The sequence below is a fragment of the Setaria italica genome, chromosome VI (assembly GCF_000263155.2).
Source record: "Setaria italica strain Yugu1 chromosome VI, Setaria_italica_v2.0, whole genome shotgun sequence".
Taxonomy (NCBI): Eukaryota; Viridiplantae; Streptophyta; class Magnoliopsida; order Poales; family Poaceae; genus Setaria; species Setaria italica.
Window position 1 is genome coordinate 24704969 of NC_028455.1, and position 16282 is coordinate 24721250.

The following is a 16282-nucleotide window of genomic DNA, read 5'->3' on the forward strand; positions in this document are numbered from 1 at the left end:
AAGAAGAAGGGGAGGGAGGGGAGGGGTGGGGCCGGCAGCGGAGGGAGGGGCCAGGGGTGCGGATGGAGGGGGAGGGGAGGCCGCGTGGAGGAGGCGGAGGTGCTGGTGCGGGAGGAGGAAGGGTGCGGGAGGGAGGGGAGAGGCAGGTGGGCCATTTTAGGCAAGTGGGGTTTTTTTTTCCTTTGCCGAGTGTTTGTAGTATAGCACTCGGCAAAGCACTATTTTGCCGAGTGCCACATGGGGAGCACTCGGCAAAGTTTTTTTTCCTTTTTCCCTCATTTTCTACAACGTTTTCTTCTATATTTGTTTTGATAAACTCAACAATACCTCATCAAATTCACTCAATAATATGTATTTGATTATTCTACTCATATTATTTCATTATTTTATGCAGTTATAGCTCCAATTCAATTATATCAATTAAAATTCTATAATTGCACTTAGTACATTAAAAATATCAAACAGTTCCAAAAAATTACCAAAATTTCACATGAAACAATATATGTTCTCTATTGCCTATACAAAAAGTTTTGCAATCAAATCTAAATTCGACCGTCACTTTGACTCCAAATCTTATCGAATCCTTCTCAACACTACGATTCTTCTTCTCAAATGCGTAAACATTGTATGTGATAAAATGTGCGAAACTTTCTCAATTTTTTACCACAACCTCCACGTATGATACCATCACATCATAACAAATCTCATAATTTTCCGACTTTGTTTGCCTTTTTAGGTGATGCTAAATAGGTGATGCTATCCTTTTGTATTCACATGGGGGGACCATTTTTATACTAAAGGGTCCCCCACGGGTTTACGAAATTTAGTCCTCGGTCCAAGATTTTTGTTGAGGATGGAATGCTGTTTCTCTGCTACTGCCAATTAATATTGGCACACGAGATATGGGAATACAGATAAGAAGATTCATTTAACGTTACATAGTAGATTAATCCGAAGCACTCATGTGACATACCCAGCGATTGAATCGACACTGCCGTTTGATAAATTATAATAGTTCAGTCATGTTCTGATGTTTAGAACACACCAGTTCCAATAAAAACATTCTGAAACTAACAAGGCAAAGCCATAAATTGTCAGACATATGGATATTTGGGAGGGAGGAGAGGGTGGCCGGCAGCCATGGAGGGGTCGGCCGCGTGGGGGTGTTACTGTTCACACGGAGGTTAGGAGGCTCTTTTAGAAGACCGTAACAGAAGGTAAGATGGGACTAAATCCATTGCCCATTCCCTCGTATTTATGGGGAGGTACAAGCAAAACTAACTCGATTTGAATTAGAAACAATCCTATTTTCTAACTCTTTCTAAACCTTAACCTAGACGGACCCTCAGCTGCAGCACGTACAGTACAGTACAAAGATTTAAAACTAGCCTAACCATGCATATATTCAGAAATTCGAAACCTTATCCCCAACAGAGATTTACCTGTGCTCGCAGTCATCCTCTGTTTTCTAAATCACCTGGCTCCCAGTCCCAGTATCTGCATGGAAGGAGAAATACTATCCCGCAAGTTGATGCTTTAAACATAGGGTGGACATAAATACTACCAGAACCCGGAGTTTAATAATGAGATTTAGGGAAAAATGAAACAGCCCTTTACAACTGAATTTTTCTTAAATAATTCGTGGTAAATAAATACACGTGGATCAGTTATGTACATTGTTCAGATACATGATGTACAAATAAATAATCAGAACTAGAATTTTACAAGGTTGTCGCAAAAATGAAAATTCTCAAGCGTTGGATCTGGGATCCCCGACAGGAAGGCATACAACAACGCCAAAGAAATTCACCTAATCCTGATGGGCGGCACTGCATGATTCAATACGAGGAACCTTCTTTTGTGGAATGCTGATCCAGCCAAGAGATTATATCATCGAGAACTTGGAAAATTGTATCGTCCGGCTCACCTTCCAAGATAGCGTGGTGTGCACCTTTGTAGAGGCAGAGCTTCTTGTCTTGGCTCTTTGCTTTCTTGTACAGAGCTTTACTCACGGCCGCGTCAGTAACCAAATCAGCCTCACCGTGTAATATGATTATGGGCAGAGAAACCTGCGAAAGATGAAGCATGCATCAACCATAAAGAAAACTTAAAACAGCAATAGTACACATAATTGACCATCCGTTATTCCATATTCTAACACAATCTGTTAAAATTGTCCTCCAAAACAGCACGCTTATTTATATTGAAATCTTATAAAGGCAAGTGTCTTATCTGATCACACCTATCTGTTCCTGTAATGTAGGCCAAAAGAATGAATTTTGTTAAGAGTATTAGAGTCCTTTTTGTATTCCTATTTCCCTGCTCTTGTACTCTTTATATATTGCCCCCTGTGGCTATTATTCAGGACAAGTGCTTTTCATAACCTGGTACAGAGCCAAACTAGAGTTAGTTTTTTTTTTCCCTTTGTCTTCCCTAGTCGTTCCCCCTTTTTCTCCACTGCATGCCAGATTTTGTGCAGCCCACCACCTTCAAAGTGTAATGCTAAAAAGTCGGAATGAATAGAAACAAGGTATTTCCTTCCTCACTAGATATAGATCGTCATTGGATCCGTGCAGTCATAAAATTTGACGGTTACTATATATAAAAAAGTGCATGGAGTGATCGTCGAAAGTAACACTTTGAACATGAAAACCATCTAATTGGTGGCAGAAATTATATAGCGAACATGAAAACCATCTAATTGGTGGCAGAAATTATATAGCATGCATGACACGTATAATTCAAGTAACTGGAGCAAACCAAACATAAGCGCCACATACTTCTTCCAGACATCTTTCTATCTCTTGTGTTGTATTCAGCATCTCCAAAGCTGTTCGGAGCCGTGGTTTATCCTTGTAGGCGATCACATTGAATGAACACTGCATTGGTCAGTGAACTAATAAAGTACACTCTAATTGCAATGCATAATTGCATAGCGAAAATTAGCATTAACTGAGTAACTAAACATTCAAAAGAAATAAACCGATTTCTCTTTCACAAGCACAAAAACTAACAGTGCCTGCAAATACATATTCCTACTTTATCTAGGATTTCTGTAAGATAAAAATAGAAGTGGTAGTAAAACCATACGGACATTTGGTCACCTATATGTCACAAGTCATTTGTTATATTGATCACTGAAAAAGCTTATTCATTTGAGGTGGAGTCTGAAGCAATGTTAAATGGATCATATTGTTTTTTTTAGTCTGCAAAAATACATGTCCTATCAAAGAATATACAAGGCAGTCAAAATGGAAGAAAAGAACGAAATATAACAATTGAATGAAAGAGTCAAATATTAGTTTAAAATAATTCAGCATGACAGATACTGACCTGCTCTTGTTTCTTCTTCTCTTTGAATGCCAACTCAGCTAAATCTTTTTGAGGAACAAGCTTTTCTTTTGGCAGAATTTTGGCCACAAAAATTAGTACTTGCCAAACAGGCCAAGGTGGAACCACATCATCTGCAATCTATTGAAATGATCTTGTGAATTAGTGGTTAGGCATTAACTTATACAGATAACATTCTACATAGATATAACTACCTTGCACATGGGTGCAACTAGTATTGCACCATTCCATTCATTTGGTTGCTTGGAGTGAACCTTCAATGCAACTGCTCCACCCATTGATTGACCAAATAGAAAGCTCGGCAGACCTCTATGTTCAGGATTCCCTAACAAGAAGAAAAAATAACATGTTTACACAAAAATGGTAATCTTTGAGTTAAGATTTTTTTTTACAAAAGTACCCAACCATTTCTGAAAATCATGTGACAGAAAAAGAACGAGAAACTAGTAAGATCATAATGACAGTGTACCTTTGACCTTAGCAAAGTGTTCAGCTACATCATTAACAAGAGTATCAAAACTTGGAATATATCCATGAAGTCCTTCTGAAAGGCCAAAGCCAGGGTAGTCAAGTGCATATACTCCGTATCCAGCTGAAGCGATCTTCCTAGCAACCCCTAAAATAAAAACGGTCACTAAAACCATGCAACAAGATCAACAGATCAGAGAAACCACAGTACTAGCATCGTAGATTAAAAGCTAACCATCAAGGAAGAAGGTACAGGTGTCTCCATAACCATGGCAGAGACAAACAATTGCTTTCATGTGATGGTTCTCTGGAAACCAACATTTCGAGAAAATCTCCACGCCCCTAGAGTTACGCTCATATGACTGTAAAAGAAAAAAATTCAATGGTTTATAATAATCAACAAGCTACTTGTAAAAATAGATCCAAATGGCATGTCATCATGCTTTCAGCGCTGGGAATACCATTGAGCAAAGTAAACCGTTTTACATTTCATGTTACCATGTTAAAACATCTCGCGGACACAGCAAAAGTTGTAGTTATCTATAAAATAGCCAACTCCTGAAGGTTCACCACATATCATAAAAAACCAACTGAAGCAAAGGAGAAACTAATGTACGTTTGGATACGCCCTAGGAACTTCAACATTATAGTGCCTTGGAATAATCTTTTTATAAACAAACTTTGAAACTATCCAATATTTCTGCACGGTGATCATTTGCGCAAATTAGTAAAATATAATATGCCTGCTAACTTATATAGAGCAAAACCACTTCAATGTCACTCATACGTAGAGCATGCGCTCACCAATGGGAAAAAGGGGAATCGACTCTACATGGCACAAATAATCGACAGAAATTTACGAATTGCAGCTGTTAAGTTCAGGGATCTCCTTATTATAAAGAAGCTGTTTAGTTTAAGGAACAGTACCTCCTTAGTTCCAATACCACTATGTTGTCCCTGCATAAAACGAATGCAAGTGAGAGAGATCATCCATGGCATGCGAAATCACAAAGCGTGTTCACCATCTAGTTCTACACCATCATTTGAAGTGAGATGAGTGATACTATAGAGAAGATTCAAACAGGTATCTAATGTAGTAACGACACCTCCTGCCGATTGGTACGAGACGTTTTGATTACAGGGTAATCTTTTGCTGGAAAAAGGCTAGAACTATATTTCCGAAAACACGTTTGTATTGCAGCCTTCTGTAATATGCCCCAAATAAGTAAGGATAATTCACGAAATCAGCACATGTATTATCTTTGCCTAACCAATCAAATACCGACATGTCAGTATGTCACTGGGGAGTACAACCGAAAAAGGAAGGACATATCTTTTAGAAGTAAACAGGGCATCGTTGTCTGTGGTTTTAAGCATATATGCAAAGTAGGATGAGGGGGATTGACCTTGAAGAGGCAATGGTCGATGGAGAGCTGCACGTCCTTGAACGCCTCGCGGACGCGGCGGCGCTCGGGGGCCTGGTCCAGGCACGCCCCCAGCACCTCCCGCTCCAGCGCCTGGTCCACCAGCCCCTCCCACTTCCTCGGGGCCTGCGCCGGCGCCGCCGCCGCCGACATCGCCGCGGCGCCCGCGCCCCGCGTCGTCGGGCGGCTGGTCAGAGGCGGAACCAGTATAGGAGTTTGGGTCTTCGATTTCGCGCAGCAGGACGGGAAGGAAGGGGAATGGATGGGCATAACCCTGTCGGATGCTCGTCGCCGGCGAAGCACCCGACGAAGAACTGGCGGGCGGCGCCACTGGCCGAGACCGAGAGAGAGAGAAAGAGGAGGCGTGGGAGCCCGGATGGGGGAAGTAGACAAGATGTGTTTTGTCTCCACGACGGACAGGCCCACGGCCCACAAATCCGTCCACAGGCAAAGCAGGAGCAGAAGGCCCAGTTTATAGCTAGCGCGCGAGAAAGGCCTGCTTAGTTTCTTGTTCGTCTTTTTTTTCTTCTCATTTCTTCCTTTCCATTCCATCTTTCTTTTAAACAACGTTCTTTTAATAATTTCAATAACTAATAGTTTCATATATCTGCTCCTTTCAACAGTTTTGAATGTTTGTTTAAGCATTTGGTAGAAGCTATTTCAACAAATTTTAACATTTGTCCAACATTTCATGGTAAAACTGTTGAAATTGTTAATTTTAGAGGAATTGAGCAATGTGCCAATATATTGGCAATCATTGACTTGACAGCATTATCATGTCCATTTGTCTCAGTTTTTAGTACTTGTATTTATTTAAACCAATTGTTCTTGTTTGTTCAGTTTGAAGTAAACCATGCCAGTGAAATTGATGCGATTTTTTATTCCATAAGCTATGACAAGGGAGCTTCTGTTATTCGTATGCTACAGAATTATCTTGGCGCAGAGCGTTTTCAGGTTTGATGATATTTCTCCAATGAGTTATATCCTATTCTTGTAACTTTGCTGGTTCCAATATTTTATCTTATCGTTGCATGCTATTTATTTCCCTTTCTTTATTAACCTGATAACTAAATGTATTCTGTGGAGTGCATCTTAGCTAAAGGTATCCTAACAAATATGCAAACCAAATTTCTAAAGGGGATCATAATTATTTACTGTGATTATGTTACTGAACATGTTGAAATTCTGCCTGATGTACCTGCTGGAGAATAGCTTGGATTTATATTTCTTGATAGAAGTGTAATGACCATAGTTCATGTTTCTAACTTATGTTTGCCTATCTAGCTCTGTTCCTACATTTATTCTGCATTTACCAACTCTTTTTTGGCAAATGTTTACTGTTTCAGAAAGCTTTGGCTTCATATATAAAGAAGTATGCTTACTCAAACGCTAAGACTGAAGACCTATGGGCTGTTCTTGAGGAGGAATCTTGGGAGCCCGTTAGGAATTTGATGACTACATGGACTAAGCAACAAGGATATCCTGTCATTTATGCAAAACTTAATGAACATGATTTGGAACTTGAACAGGTTTGTTGACAGATCTTTCATTTTTCACATGTGTCTTCAGCAATATACGGTACATTAATGGATATAGCTTGTTAGTTTTCTATTTCTATTTTGATTACCTTTGCCTTAGTGGTTAGTGTTTCTTGTTTCTGGGACCTCTGTTTTCCTGGTAGTAGTTTTTTGTACATCAAATAGTTTTTTAGGGAAATAACTTGCGCTACCCTGAGACAAAATTCAGATCAACATTGGCATCAAACAACAATATAATGATACAAAAAGCTAGACCAATCTTGGAGGCTAGGAGGAATTAGGCGGCTTTATAATAAGAAGAAATAGACCCAAGTTTGCCTGAGGATCGATCTTGGGTATCTGGGTGTACATCCACACCCTCAACAAACCAAGCTAAGCTCAGTCAATAGTAAGCTAATTGAAGTGGTTGCTTCCCTTTCCTTTAATTTTCAATCATAAGTATGTAGAGCACAGTGCGAAGCTATCAAGATACATCAAGATTCTCAGGCATTTGACCTAGCAACATTTTTGCTATCTTGGCATATAGACTGCGATGTAATGTCTCAGAAGGAAGCCAATTGTTTATGACATGAACTAGAAAAACACATCTGCTTGTCCACCTCAATGTTTACATTATACTGAAAGGTTGTTGGTACTTGCTAAATTATTTGTCTCTAAGAGCATCTCCAACAGAATTGTTATCCCACTCTCCAAGCCAAAATTTGGCAAGTCTGCTAGAAAACTACAATCCAACAGAGTTACTATTCGGATGGCCATCCCATCCAGCTTGCCAAATGTTCCCCCTCACTCTCCAAACTTGGCAAGCAGGTTTGGCTTATCCAATGTGGATCCCACGCACAAATTGGAGAGTATAAAATGGAGAGTGTGTTGTAGTGTGAAATGGAGAAACTGTTGGAGCGGATGGAGAGTGTAGGTTTTTAGAGAAGAATATTGGGATTTCGAGAGTGAGAAATGGATAGTCTGTTGGAATGAGCATGTCAATATGGAGAGGAATCTTTTTACCAACTTGGTTAGAGAATCAACGGAAAGTCAAAAATAGATAATCTGTTGAAGTTGCTCTAACACAGTTTCTTTCTGCCGGATCCTCTGGTCCTAGCATGTGGATTGTTCCTATAACATCTTGCTGCGGCTCGTATTATGCACAGAAAAAGTTTTGATTGAAAGGCAAAACTGATAAGATTCATATTGAAGAGTTCACTGCCTCTCAAAGTTCTGATGGAGGTAAGAGTGAAAACATTTGGATCAAACTGAACATCGATCAAACTGGATTCTATAGAGTGAAGTACGACGATGAACTTGCAGCTAGACTTGTAAATGCAATCAACAAAGCCAAAAGGCTGTCGCTAATGGATAAGATTGGTAAAGATAAGACAAAATTTAGCACTATTGTATACTTTTTAAAGGTTTTTTCCCGACAATAGCATGTTATTCTTGCAGGTATTGTGGAAGATTCATATGCCCTTTCTGTTGCTCGCAAGCTAACACTGACATCATTGCTGCAACTGCTGAATGCTTATCATGATGAGTCTGATTACACTGTATTATCACATGTAACCTCTGTAAGTAAATCTTGCACCTCCACTAAATTCTTGAACCTTATATAACCAGTCGATCCTGTCAGCATCGGATGTTTCCATTAAAAGTCATATACATGTATCCTCTTTCTTTCCAGATATGCCGAAGCATTTCTAAAATATCATTTGATGCCACTCCTGACTTGAACAAAGATATCAAACAGCTTTTGATCAACCTTCTTCTGCCAGCTGCCAGGTATGCCAACAAGCTTCATAGTTTACTTGTTTTCACATCTTTATTTATCAGTGTCCAACTCATGTCTATCCTTGTGCATGTAAACAGAGAAATAGCGTTGTCTTAATTTCTGTTAATACAAACATTCTTGTTGATCCCTTGTTGTGATGGTATTAAAAGGCTCCGTATACCTAACATTTCAGAAAATTAAGCTGGGATCCGAAGGATGGCGAGAGCCATCTTGACGTAATGCTTAGATCACTGCTCTTGATTGCCTTGGTCAGACTCGGACATAATGAGACTATAAATGAAGGAGTTCGGCGTTTCCGTATCTTTTTTGAAGACCACAAAACTTCCGTTCTTCCACAAGATACAAGAAAGGTCATAGCTAGGCTTTACTTCCTCCTTTTGCGGAACCCTTTGATGTCTAATATGTTATGTGAAAGCGAGTATGGCTGGGGAAAGATTAGATTGATTTAGAGAGGCAAAGCTCGTGTACATAAATAGGCAAGGAGGTCATAGGGTTTGGTTTATAGCATCCGCACCAATCAGAGACTTGCCTAATCTAAATCATCCATCCATCTAACCTGGCGCACAACTACCCAAGGCCCAGAGGGCCAGCCATATATGCCCATGCTAACATGCCCCTATAGTCTAAGCATCGTCACCACGAACGTTCAGGCTGGACCGAAACTCCACGAAGACCGACGACGGAAGCCCTTTGGTGAAGATATATGCATACTGTGAAGTGGTGGGAACATGCAGGATCTTGACGTGGCTGAGGGTGACACGCTCACGGACGAAGTGGAGGTCAATATTGATATGCTTGGTGCGCTGGTGCTGGACAGGGGTGCTGGACATGTAGATTGCACTGATGTTGTCGCAGTAGACCAAGGTAGCACGGTGCAGGGGGTATGCAGCTCTAGCAGGAGTTGGCGCAACCAAGTGACCTCCGCCACAACGTTGGCCACAGCCCAATACTCAGCTTCAGCACCGGATCTGGAGACGGTCGTCTGGCGCTTGGAGGACCAAGAGATGAGGTTCTCCCTGAAACACCGCATAACCTGAGGTGGATTTGCAGGTATCAGGACAACCTGCCCCATCAATGTCCGAGTATGCGATCAGCTCATCCACACTGGAGGGGTGCAGATGTAGTCCCAGATGCAAAGTACCACGGATGTAGCGCAGGATGCGCTTCAAGGTAGCTAGGTGCGGCTCCCACGGATCATGCATGTGAAGGCAGACCTGCTGAACGACTTAAGCAATATCCGATCTGGTGAAGGTGAGGTACTGTAGAGTGCATGCCAGACTACGGTAGTCGGATGCATCCCGAAGTGGAGCGCCAGCTGCTGCAGAAATCTTGGGGTTGGTGTCAACCGCTGTAGAACAAGGTTTGCACTCTACCATACTAGCCCTGTTAAGGATGTCCAGCATGTATTGTCACTGAGACAGAAGAAGCCCACTAGCATGCCGCTGAACATGCATCCCCAAGAAGTGATGAAGCTCACCCAAGTCCTTCATGGAGAACTCCTGCTGCAAAGCGTAGATGATGCGCTGGAGGACGTCCAAGCAGGAGGCGGTAAGGACAATGTCATTGACATAGAGGAGCAAGTAGGCCATCTCGGCGCTGCGGTGGAACACAAACAGGCTAGTGTCGGACTTGAACTCAACAAATCCAATAGGCAGGAGAAAGGCAGCGAAGCGACTGTACCAAGCGCGGGGTGCTTGCTTCAAACCATATAGTGACTTGTTGAGGTGACAGACGAAGTCGGGGCGAGCAGGATCCACAAAACCAAACGGATGGGAGCAGTAGACAGTCTCAGACAAGGTGCCATGGAGGAACGCGTTCTTCACGTCGAGCTGATGGATCGGCCAACTGCGAGAGAGTGCAAGGGACAGCACCATGTGGATGGTGGCGGGCTTCACGACGGGGTTGAATGTCTCATTAAAATCCACACTAGGTCGCTGGGTGAAGCCGCGAAGAACCCATCGTGCCTGTACCATTCCAGAGAGCTGTCAGCCTGGAATTTGTGCTTGAAGATCCACTTCCAGAGACAACATTTGTCCTTGGCGGTCGCGGAACAAGATCCCAGGTGTTGTTCTTCAGCAGTGCACCATGCTCTTCCTCCATAGCTGCCCGCTAATTTTGGTCGGCGAGGGCGCTACGGAAGGTCTTCGGCACAGGGGACAGTGGGGCAACGAGGTACAACACAGGCTGTCGAAACCCACACTTGGCCCGCGTGGTCATCAAGTGCTGATTCACCAAGGATGAAACAACCACAATGCCCCTGGGCAGGGGCGGTGGACCAGCTAGAGAGGCGGCGGCACGCCAGCGTAGATGTGCTAGGAACTCGTGCAAGGGACGGTGGGGACCATCCGAGTGGTAGCCGGCGAGGGACAAGAGGCCAGCAATGGTGGACCGCTGGCCGGAGGGCGGCGATGGGCTGCCGGTGACGCTGGGCAAGCCAGCTAGGGCGCCTGCTGTGGGTGATGAGGATGGCGGTCGGCCAGTAGGTGGTGAAGATGGGCTAGGGACGAATGAGCAAAGAGGCCTAGCCGGCCAGGCAAAGCCCTGACCACTGGTGGTGCACTAGTCACCAAGCCGTGGGCGGCTGGCAGCACCTACGAGGCCACCGTGCCGAGCAATGGGCTGGCTGTGCAGGGCAGCCGACCGGCCGTGGCGGGCAACGAGAGCGACAGGGTGTCCACGGCGGGCGCCGTGGCACCGAGGGCAGCACGTGGCCGTGCGGGCAGTGCTCCTACCGCATCGGCCGATGAGGTGCCGGGTGCCGCACATGGCTGTGCGGGAGCTCCTGGGGAGATGCCGGCAGGACCTGCAGAGAGAAGGGGGCATGATGGGCCTATGGGAGTAGGCATGACACTAGTGAGATCATCTAAGAAATCGAAGGCTGCAGGGGCCCGATCGGCAAAAGGAAACGTTGACTCGTAAAAAATAACGTGAGGAAAGATGATGATCCTGTTGGAGAGGAGGTCAAGGCAGCGGTATCCTTTGTGATGAGCTGAGTATCCAAGAACGACGCACAGAGAGGAGCACGGAGCAAGCTTGTGTGCAGCAGTGGAGGATAGGTTGGGGTAACAAGTGCAACTGAAGACACGCAAGTGCTCATAGGATGGTGCAGTGCCAAAAAGGGCACAGTGCAGCGTTGAGAACTGCAGTGTCTTGGTAGGCAGAATGTTGAGCAGATAGGTGGCTATGTGCAAAGCCTCGACCTAGTAGGGTGGCAGGATGGCGGCCTGAAATAAGAGCGAGCAAATAATATTATTGGTGGAACGAATAATATGCTCAGTTTTACCGTTCTGGGACGAGGTGTATAGGCAGGACATGCGTAGGTGGGCGCCGTGGGAGAGGAAGAACATGCGGACACTAGAGTTGTCGAACTTGTGGCCATTGTTGCACTGGACTGCCTTGATGTGCGTGTCGAATTGAGTTGTCACATATGAAAAAAAAAGTGAGCCAAAGTGGGATACGTGTCAGACTTAAGCCACGACGGGAATGTCCAAAGGTAATGGGTGCAATCGTCGAGAATGACCAAATAGTACTTGTACCCTGAGTCGCTTACAATAGGTGATGTCCACAAATCACAATGAATAAGATCAAAGGCACTAGATGCACGAGACAAAGACGCATGAAACGGGAAATGAATATGTCGACCTAACTAACACGCATGGCAAATAGAAGAGCTGGCTTCTTTATTACATGATGGCAGGACTAAAGCGAGCTTGGATAAAGCTTCGTGACCGGGGTGACCGAGGCGCCGGTGCCAGAGGGACGGCAAAGCACCAATAGTGAGGGCAGTGGTGGCTGGGAAGCGGAGTGGATACAGCGGTCTGAAGCTATTGCACCTGAGGAGAACGTTCCGAGTTCGGAGATCCTTCACAAAGCAACCAACGTTCCGAGTTCGGAGATCCTTCACAAAGCAACCAACGGAGTCAAATTCAATAGAGAAGTTGTTGTCAGTGGTAAATTGGCAAACATAGATAAGTTTCTTAATAAGACTTGGTGAAACAAGGATATTATTGAGGCGTAATGAACCAGGGAGATATGCTGCACTAGTGGAGGTAATGGGAAGCAAGGAACCATTGCCGACAACAATTGATGAAGGAAAATGATACTGCGGTAAAGAAGAATGTGAAAGAATGCTTGAATCAGAAGTCATGTGGGAGGTAGCACCTGAATCAAAGTACCACTCGTGGCCCTGGGGCTGGTTCAGTGTCATGGTGATGAAAGTGACGCCAGGGACTGTTGATCCCAAGACGGAGAGGCTGCCATCGGGTTGTACCCCCCAGCTGGGGACATCCACTGTCCGGAGTGTCGTAGGTGTACTGGAGCTATGCTTGCGCCTGCTGGAGCTGCGGGAGGTGGGCGGTGCTGGGGAGCTGACTTGGGCGGGCTGCTGGGCCAGCATGGCCTGCTGCGCCAGGTGGGCCTACTGAGGACCGCCGGCCTGGCCTGGTGGAAATGGCACAGAGGGAGCGCGTGGGGCGGGCCACATGTGAATGGCTCTGGTCCACAGATCCTAAGCGGTGGGTCAAGAACCGCCACCTGCGCTGCCTGGGGCCTTGCCACCACTGCCGTCGGGCACCTGGCCACCGTTGCTGGAGCCGTCGTTGCCATCGCCGTTGTGACCCTAGTCGTCGTGCTTGCTGCGGCTGTTCTTGGGTGGCTTGGAGCCGCCCCTGGTGCCAGCGCCCCTGCTGTTGTGGGGTGGCTGCTGGGTGGTGTGGCGTGGCTGGCCGAAGGACGATGAGGACCCGCCGGCAGCACCACCGATGGTGGCAATGAGAGCAGAAGACGGCGCAGTGGAGCGGTGGGACATGTTGAGCTCCTCCATGAGCAGGTTCGCGTGCACGTCCAAGAAGCTGGGGAAGGGTATGCTGCGATGGAGATGCAAGCCGATGGTGGCGAAGTGCTCGTTGAGGCCACGGATGACTTTCAGCACGAGGGTGCGATCCCTCATGTCCTCGCTAAGGTCCTGGAGAGCGTCCGCCATGGACTTGAAGTGCCGGCAGTAATCTACAATGGAAAGGTCACCTTCCTCGAAGGTCCGAAACTTGCCATCGAGGTAGAGGGCACGCATCTCACAATTGCGGAGAAACTGAGTTTCAACAGCAAGCCAGGCGTCACGCGCCGTTGCACGGGCGGACATGACCGTCTCGACGAGGTCGTTGGAGATGGAGCCGTAGATCCAAGACTTGACCACGCAGTCCATGTGGGTCCACTTCGGGAGGCCAGTGTTGGCGTCATCATTGAGGATGTGGTCCTAGAGGGAGAACTTGCCGACCGTCAGGAGGAATTGCTCCCGCCAGTGCATGTAGTTGTCGGAGGCGATGTCCAGCATGATGGGGATGATGCTTCAGATGCTCTACATGGTGGCGGCTTGAGCGTGGAGGCTGAGGACGGCCTCGTGGAGCAGCATGGCGTCGTCGACGGAGCAATGCTCGTGGTCGGAGACGGCAAACTTGGTTTCGTGGTCATCTCCGATAGGGAAGGCGGCAGCGGCGGTGCGTACTCGCAGGCAGCGCGAGCGTGCGCCTCACACACGCGATCGGCGGCAGCGTCACGCTCTAGAGTAGCGTCCACCGCCTCCTTCTCCACCTGTTGCACATGAGCAAGGGCCATGTCACACTCTGCGCAACACGCTCTGCACTTGGGTGCATCAGCATCCGCGACCGCGCGTTGCTTCTCAGCGGCAGCGCCGGAGCGAGGGGTGAGGGGAGGAGTCCCGGCCATGGGTGGATGCGCAGCCGCGAGGACGCGCTAGGGCAGCGGAAGGGTTGGAATCAGGTGGAAGATCCGGACTCGTGATACCATGAAAACGAGTATGGTTCGAGAAAGATTAGATTGATTTAGAGAGGCAGTTTTGTTTATAGCATTAGCACCAATCATAGGAGATCCTTGCCTAACCTAAACCATCCATCCAACCTAGGATGGGGCTGGCGCACAGCCCAGGAGGCCTGTGCGGCTGCTACCCAAGGCCCAGAGGGCCGGCCATATATGCCCATGCTAATATTATGCTCTTCAGGCTGCATACCTTGCTGTGATGCGGACTGTTAGTGCCGCAAACCGATCCACTTATGATGCTCTCCTCAATATCTACGGAGAAAGATGTGAACCAGAGGAGAAATCACGTGTCTTAGGTTTGTGTACATTTCTTTGACTTAGCTTGGACAGCAACATAGATTTTTATTTATGAGATGGGTTATCTGGAAAATACATTGACTCTTTGTTTCCAGGATCCTTGTCTTCATCTCCAGATAAAGATATTGTTTTGGGAGGCATTGAACTTTATGTTTACTGATGAGGTTGACCTCTAAACCATTTCTATTTACCATATATCCATATCGTTATCTTTCAAAATGATTCCAGATAGTTACTGGTTTAAGTACTTCTTTACAAAACCCTGGTTAATTGAACCAGTAGGCATTATGGCCCAACCACTAGCACACTGATTGTCCTGTTTACAAAGGTGGTTTTGGTTTACAAACTTGAACTAGATCCTTAAAATATTCCTTGATCAATCCTCCCCTTCCAAACAGGCCTTAAACTAATACTTTTAGTAAGTATTATAGATAAGAATTAAGCTGAAGTAAATTATTTCCCTACACAAATCAGCAACCTAGCATTGCTCAGTTACCAAGTGGTAGGAGCTCCTTTGACTATCTCCCTCTTGTGCATGTCTCCAATTCGGTTCCCCCAAGTATGCTTTATTTTCCTATGCATGCAGTATGCACTGTAGTCTGGTATTAACGTCAGCTTAATGAACCCGTTTGTAGCAGTTTACTTGCTGGAACGATATTTTAGTCAGACCTGACTAGGGTTTCATTTAGTTTCTTCGAATGCCCAGTTCCAGCTTTCCAAGTTGAACTGTTGGTTCATTTTTTTTAAAAAAAAATCAAAACATGGTCTGCATGATTATTTTTTTCCAAATATGCTTGAGAGCTGTGCAACTGTATGTATAAAACCTGAATCTAATCTGTTGCTTACTTATTAGGTACGGAATCAGCATTCATTTTATATCCTTGGTGGCATTAGCTTAGAAGGACGTGAAGTTGCATGGACCTGGCTGAAGGTATTTCATAGTTGTAGGACTTCTAAACCAGGTTTTTGTGATAATGTCCGATAAGATATGCACTTATTTCTGACATATTTAAAGGTTTGCATCTACTCTCTTGAGAAATTGGTGTTGCATATCATAAATCGTGTGATGACAACTAATGTTTCTTAATACTTACAATGTACATGTGGAGATGCCTTTCCTGCATTAGATGGCACAATAGATTTTCTTTTTCAAAGTCTTATTACTTTTAACCACTTCAATTGAAAACATGCATGCTGGTGCATGTGCCCAATTACAAGAAAACTGGGGTCATGTGTTGAACACATGGAAATCGAGCGAGCTCATATCAGACTTCATCGACTCCATTGTCTCACCGGTATACAATGGAGAACATTTATCTTTGCTTTCTTCCCACTATATATATCATCATCCAGTTAGTAACATTACCCTTCTTTATTTAATTAACGTGCCTGTTGTGCATGGTCAGTTCACCTCTGAGGAGAAATCTGCTGAGGTTTCGGAGTTCTTTGCCGGCCGCATCAAGCCATCGTTCGAGAGATCGCTGAAGCAGAGCCTCGAGAGTGTGAGGATCAGCGCGAGGTGGATCGAGAGCATCAGGAGCGAGCCCAGCCTTGGTGAGGCAGTGCAGGAGCTGCTCCAGGGCGAGGCGTAA

The 16282-nt window shown here is 45.4% G+C and overlaps 1 protein-coding gene and 1 pseudogene across 3 annotated transcripts; one reads left to right on the forward strand and one right to left on the reverse strand.

The window, feature by feature from the left end:
• Window positions 1-1597: 1597 nt before the first annotated feature.
• On the reverse strand, window positions 1598-5620 carry LOC101779250 (caffeoylshikimate esterase). Of its 3 annotated transcripts, none has more exons than XM_004973318.2 (8): window positions 5226-5620; window positions 4747-4776; window positions 4055-4181; window positions 3821-3967; window positions 3546-3676; window positions 3334-3471; window positions 2781-2852; window positions 1598-2069 (listed from the first exon to the last, which is right to left on the reverse strand). In XM_004973318.2, exons 1-8 carry the CDS (start codon window positions 5511-5513, stop codon window positions 1839-1841), a joined length of 1164 nt encoding a protein of 387 aa, XP_004973375.1. In that variant the 5' UTR covers window positions 5514-5620; the 3' UTR covers window positions 1598-1838. The 3 variants fall into 3 exon arrangements, with proteins under 3 accessions (XP_004973375.1, XP_004973374.1, XP_004973376.1); XM_004973317.2 differs by having other exon boundaries at window positions 2781-2879; window positions 5226-5619; XM_004973319.2 differs by lacking the exon at window positions 4747-4776 and having other exon boundaries at window positions 2781-2879; window positions 5226-5619.
• Window positions 5620-16282, forward strand: LOC101769007 (annotated as a pseudogene).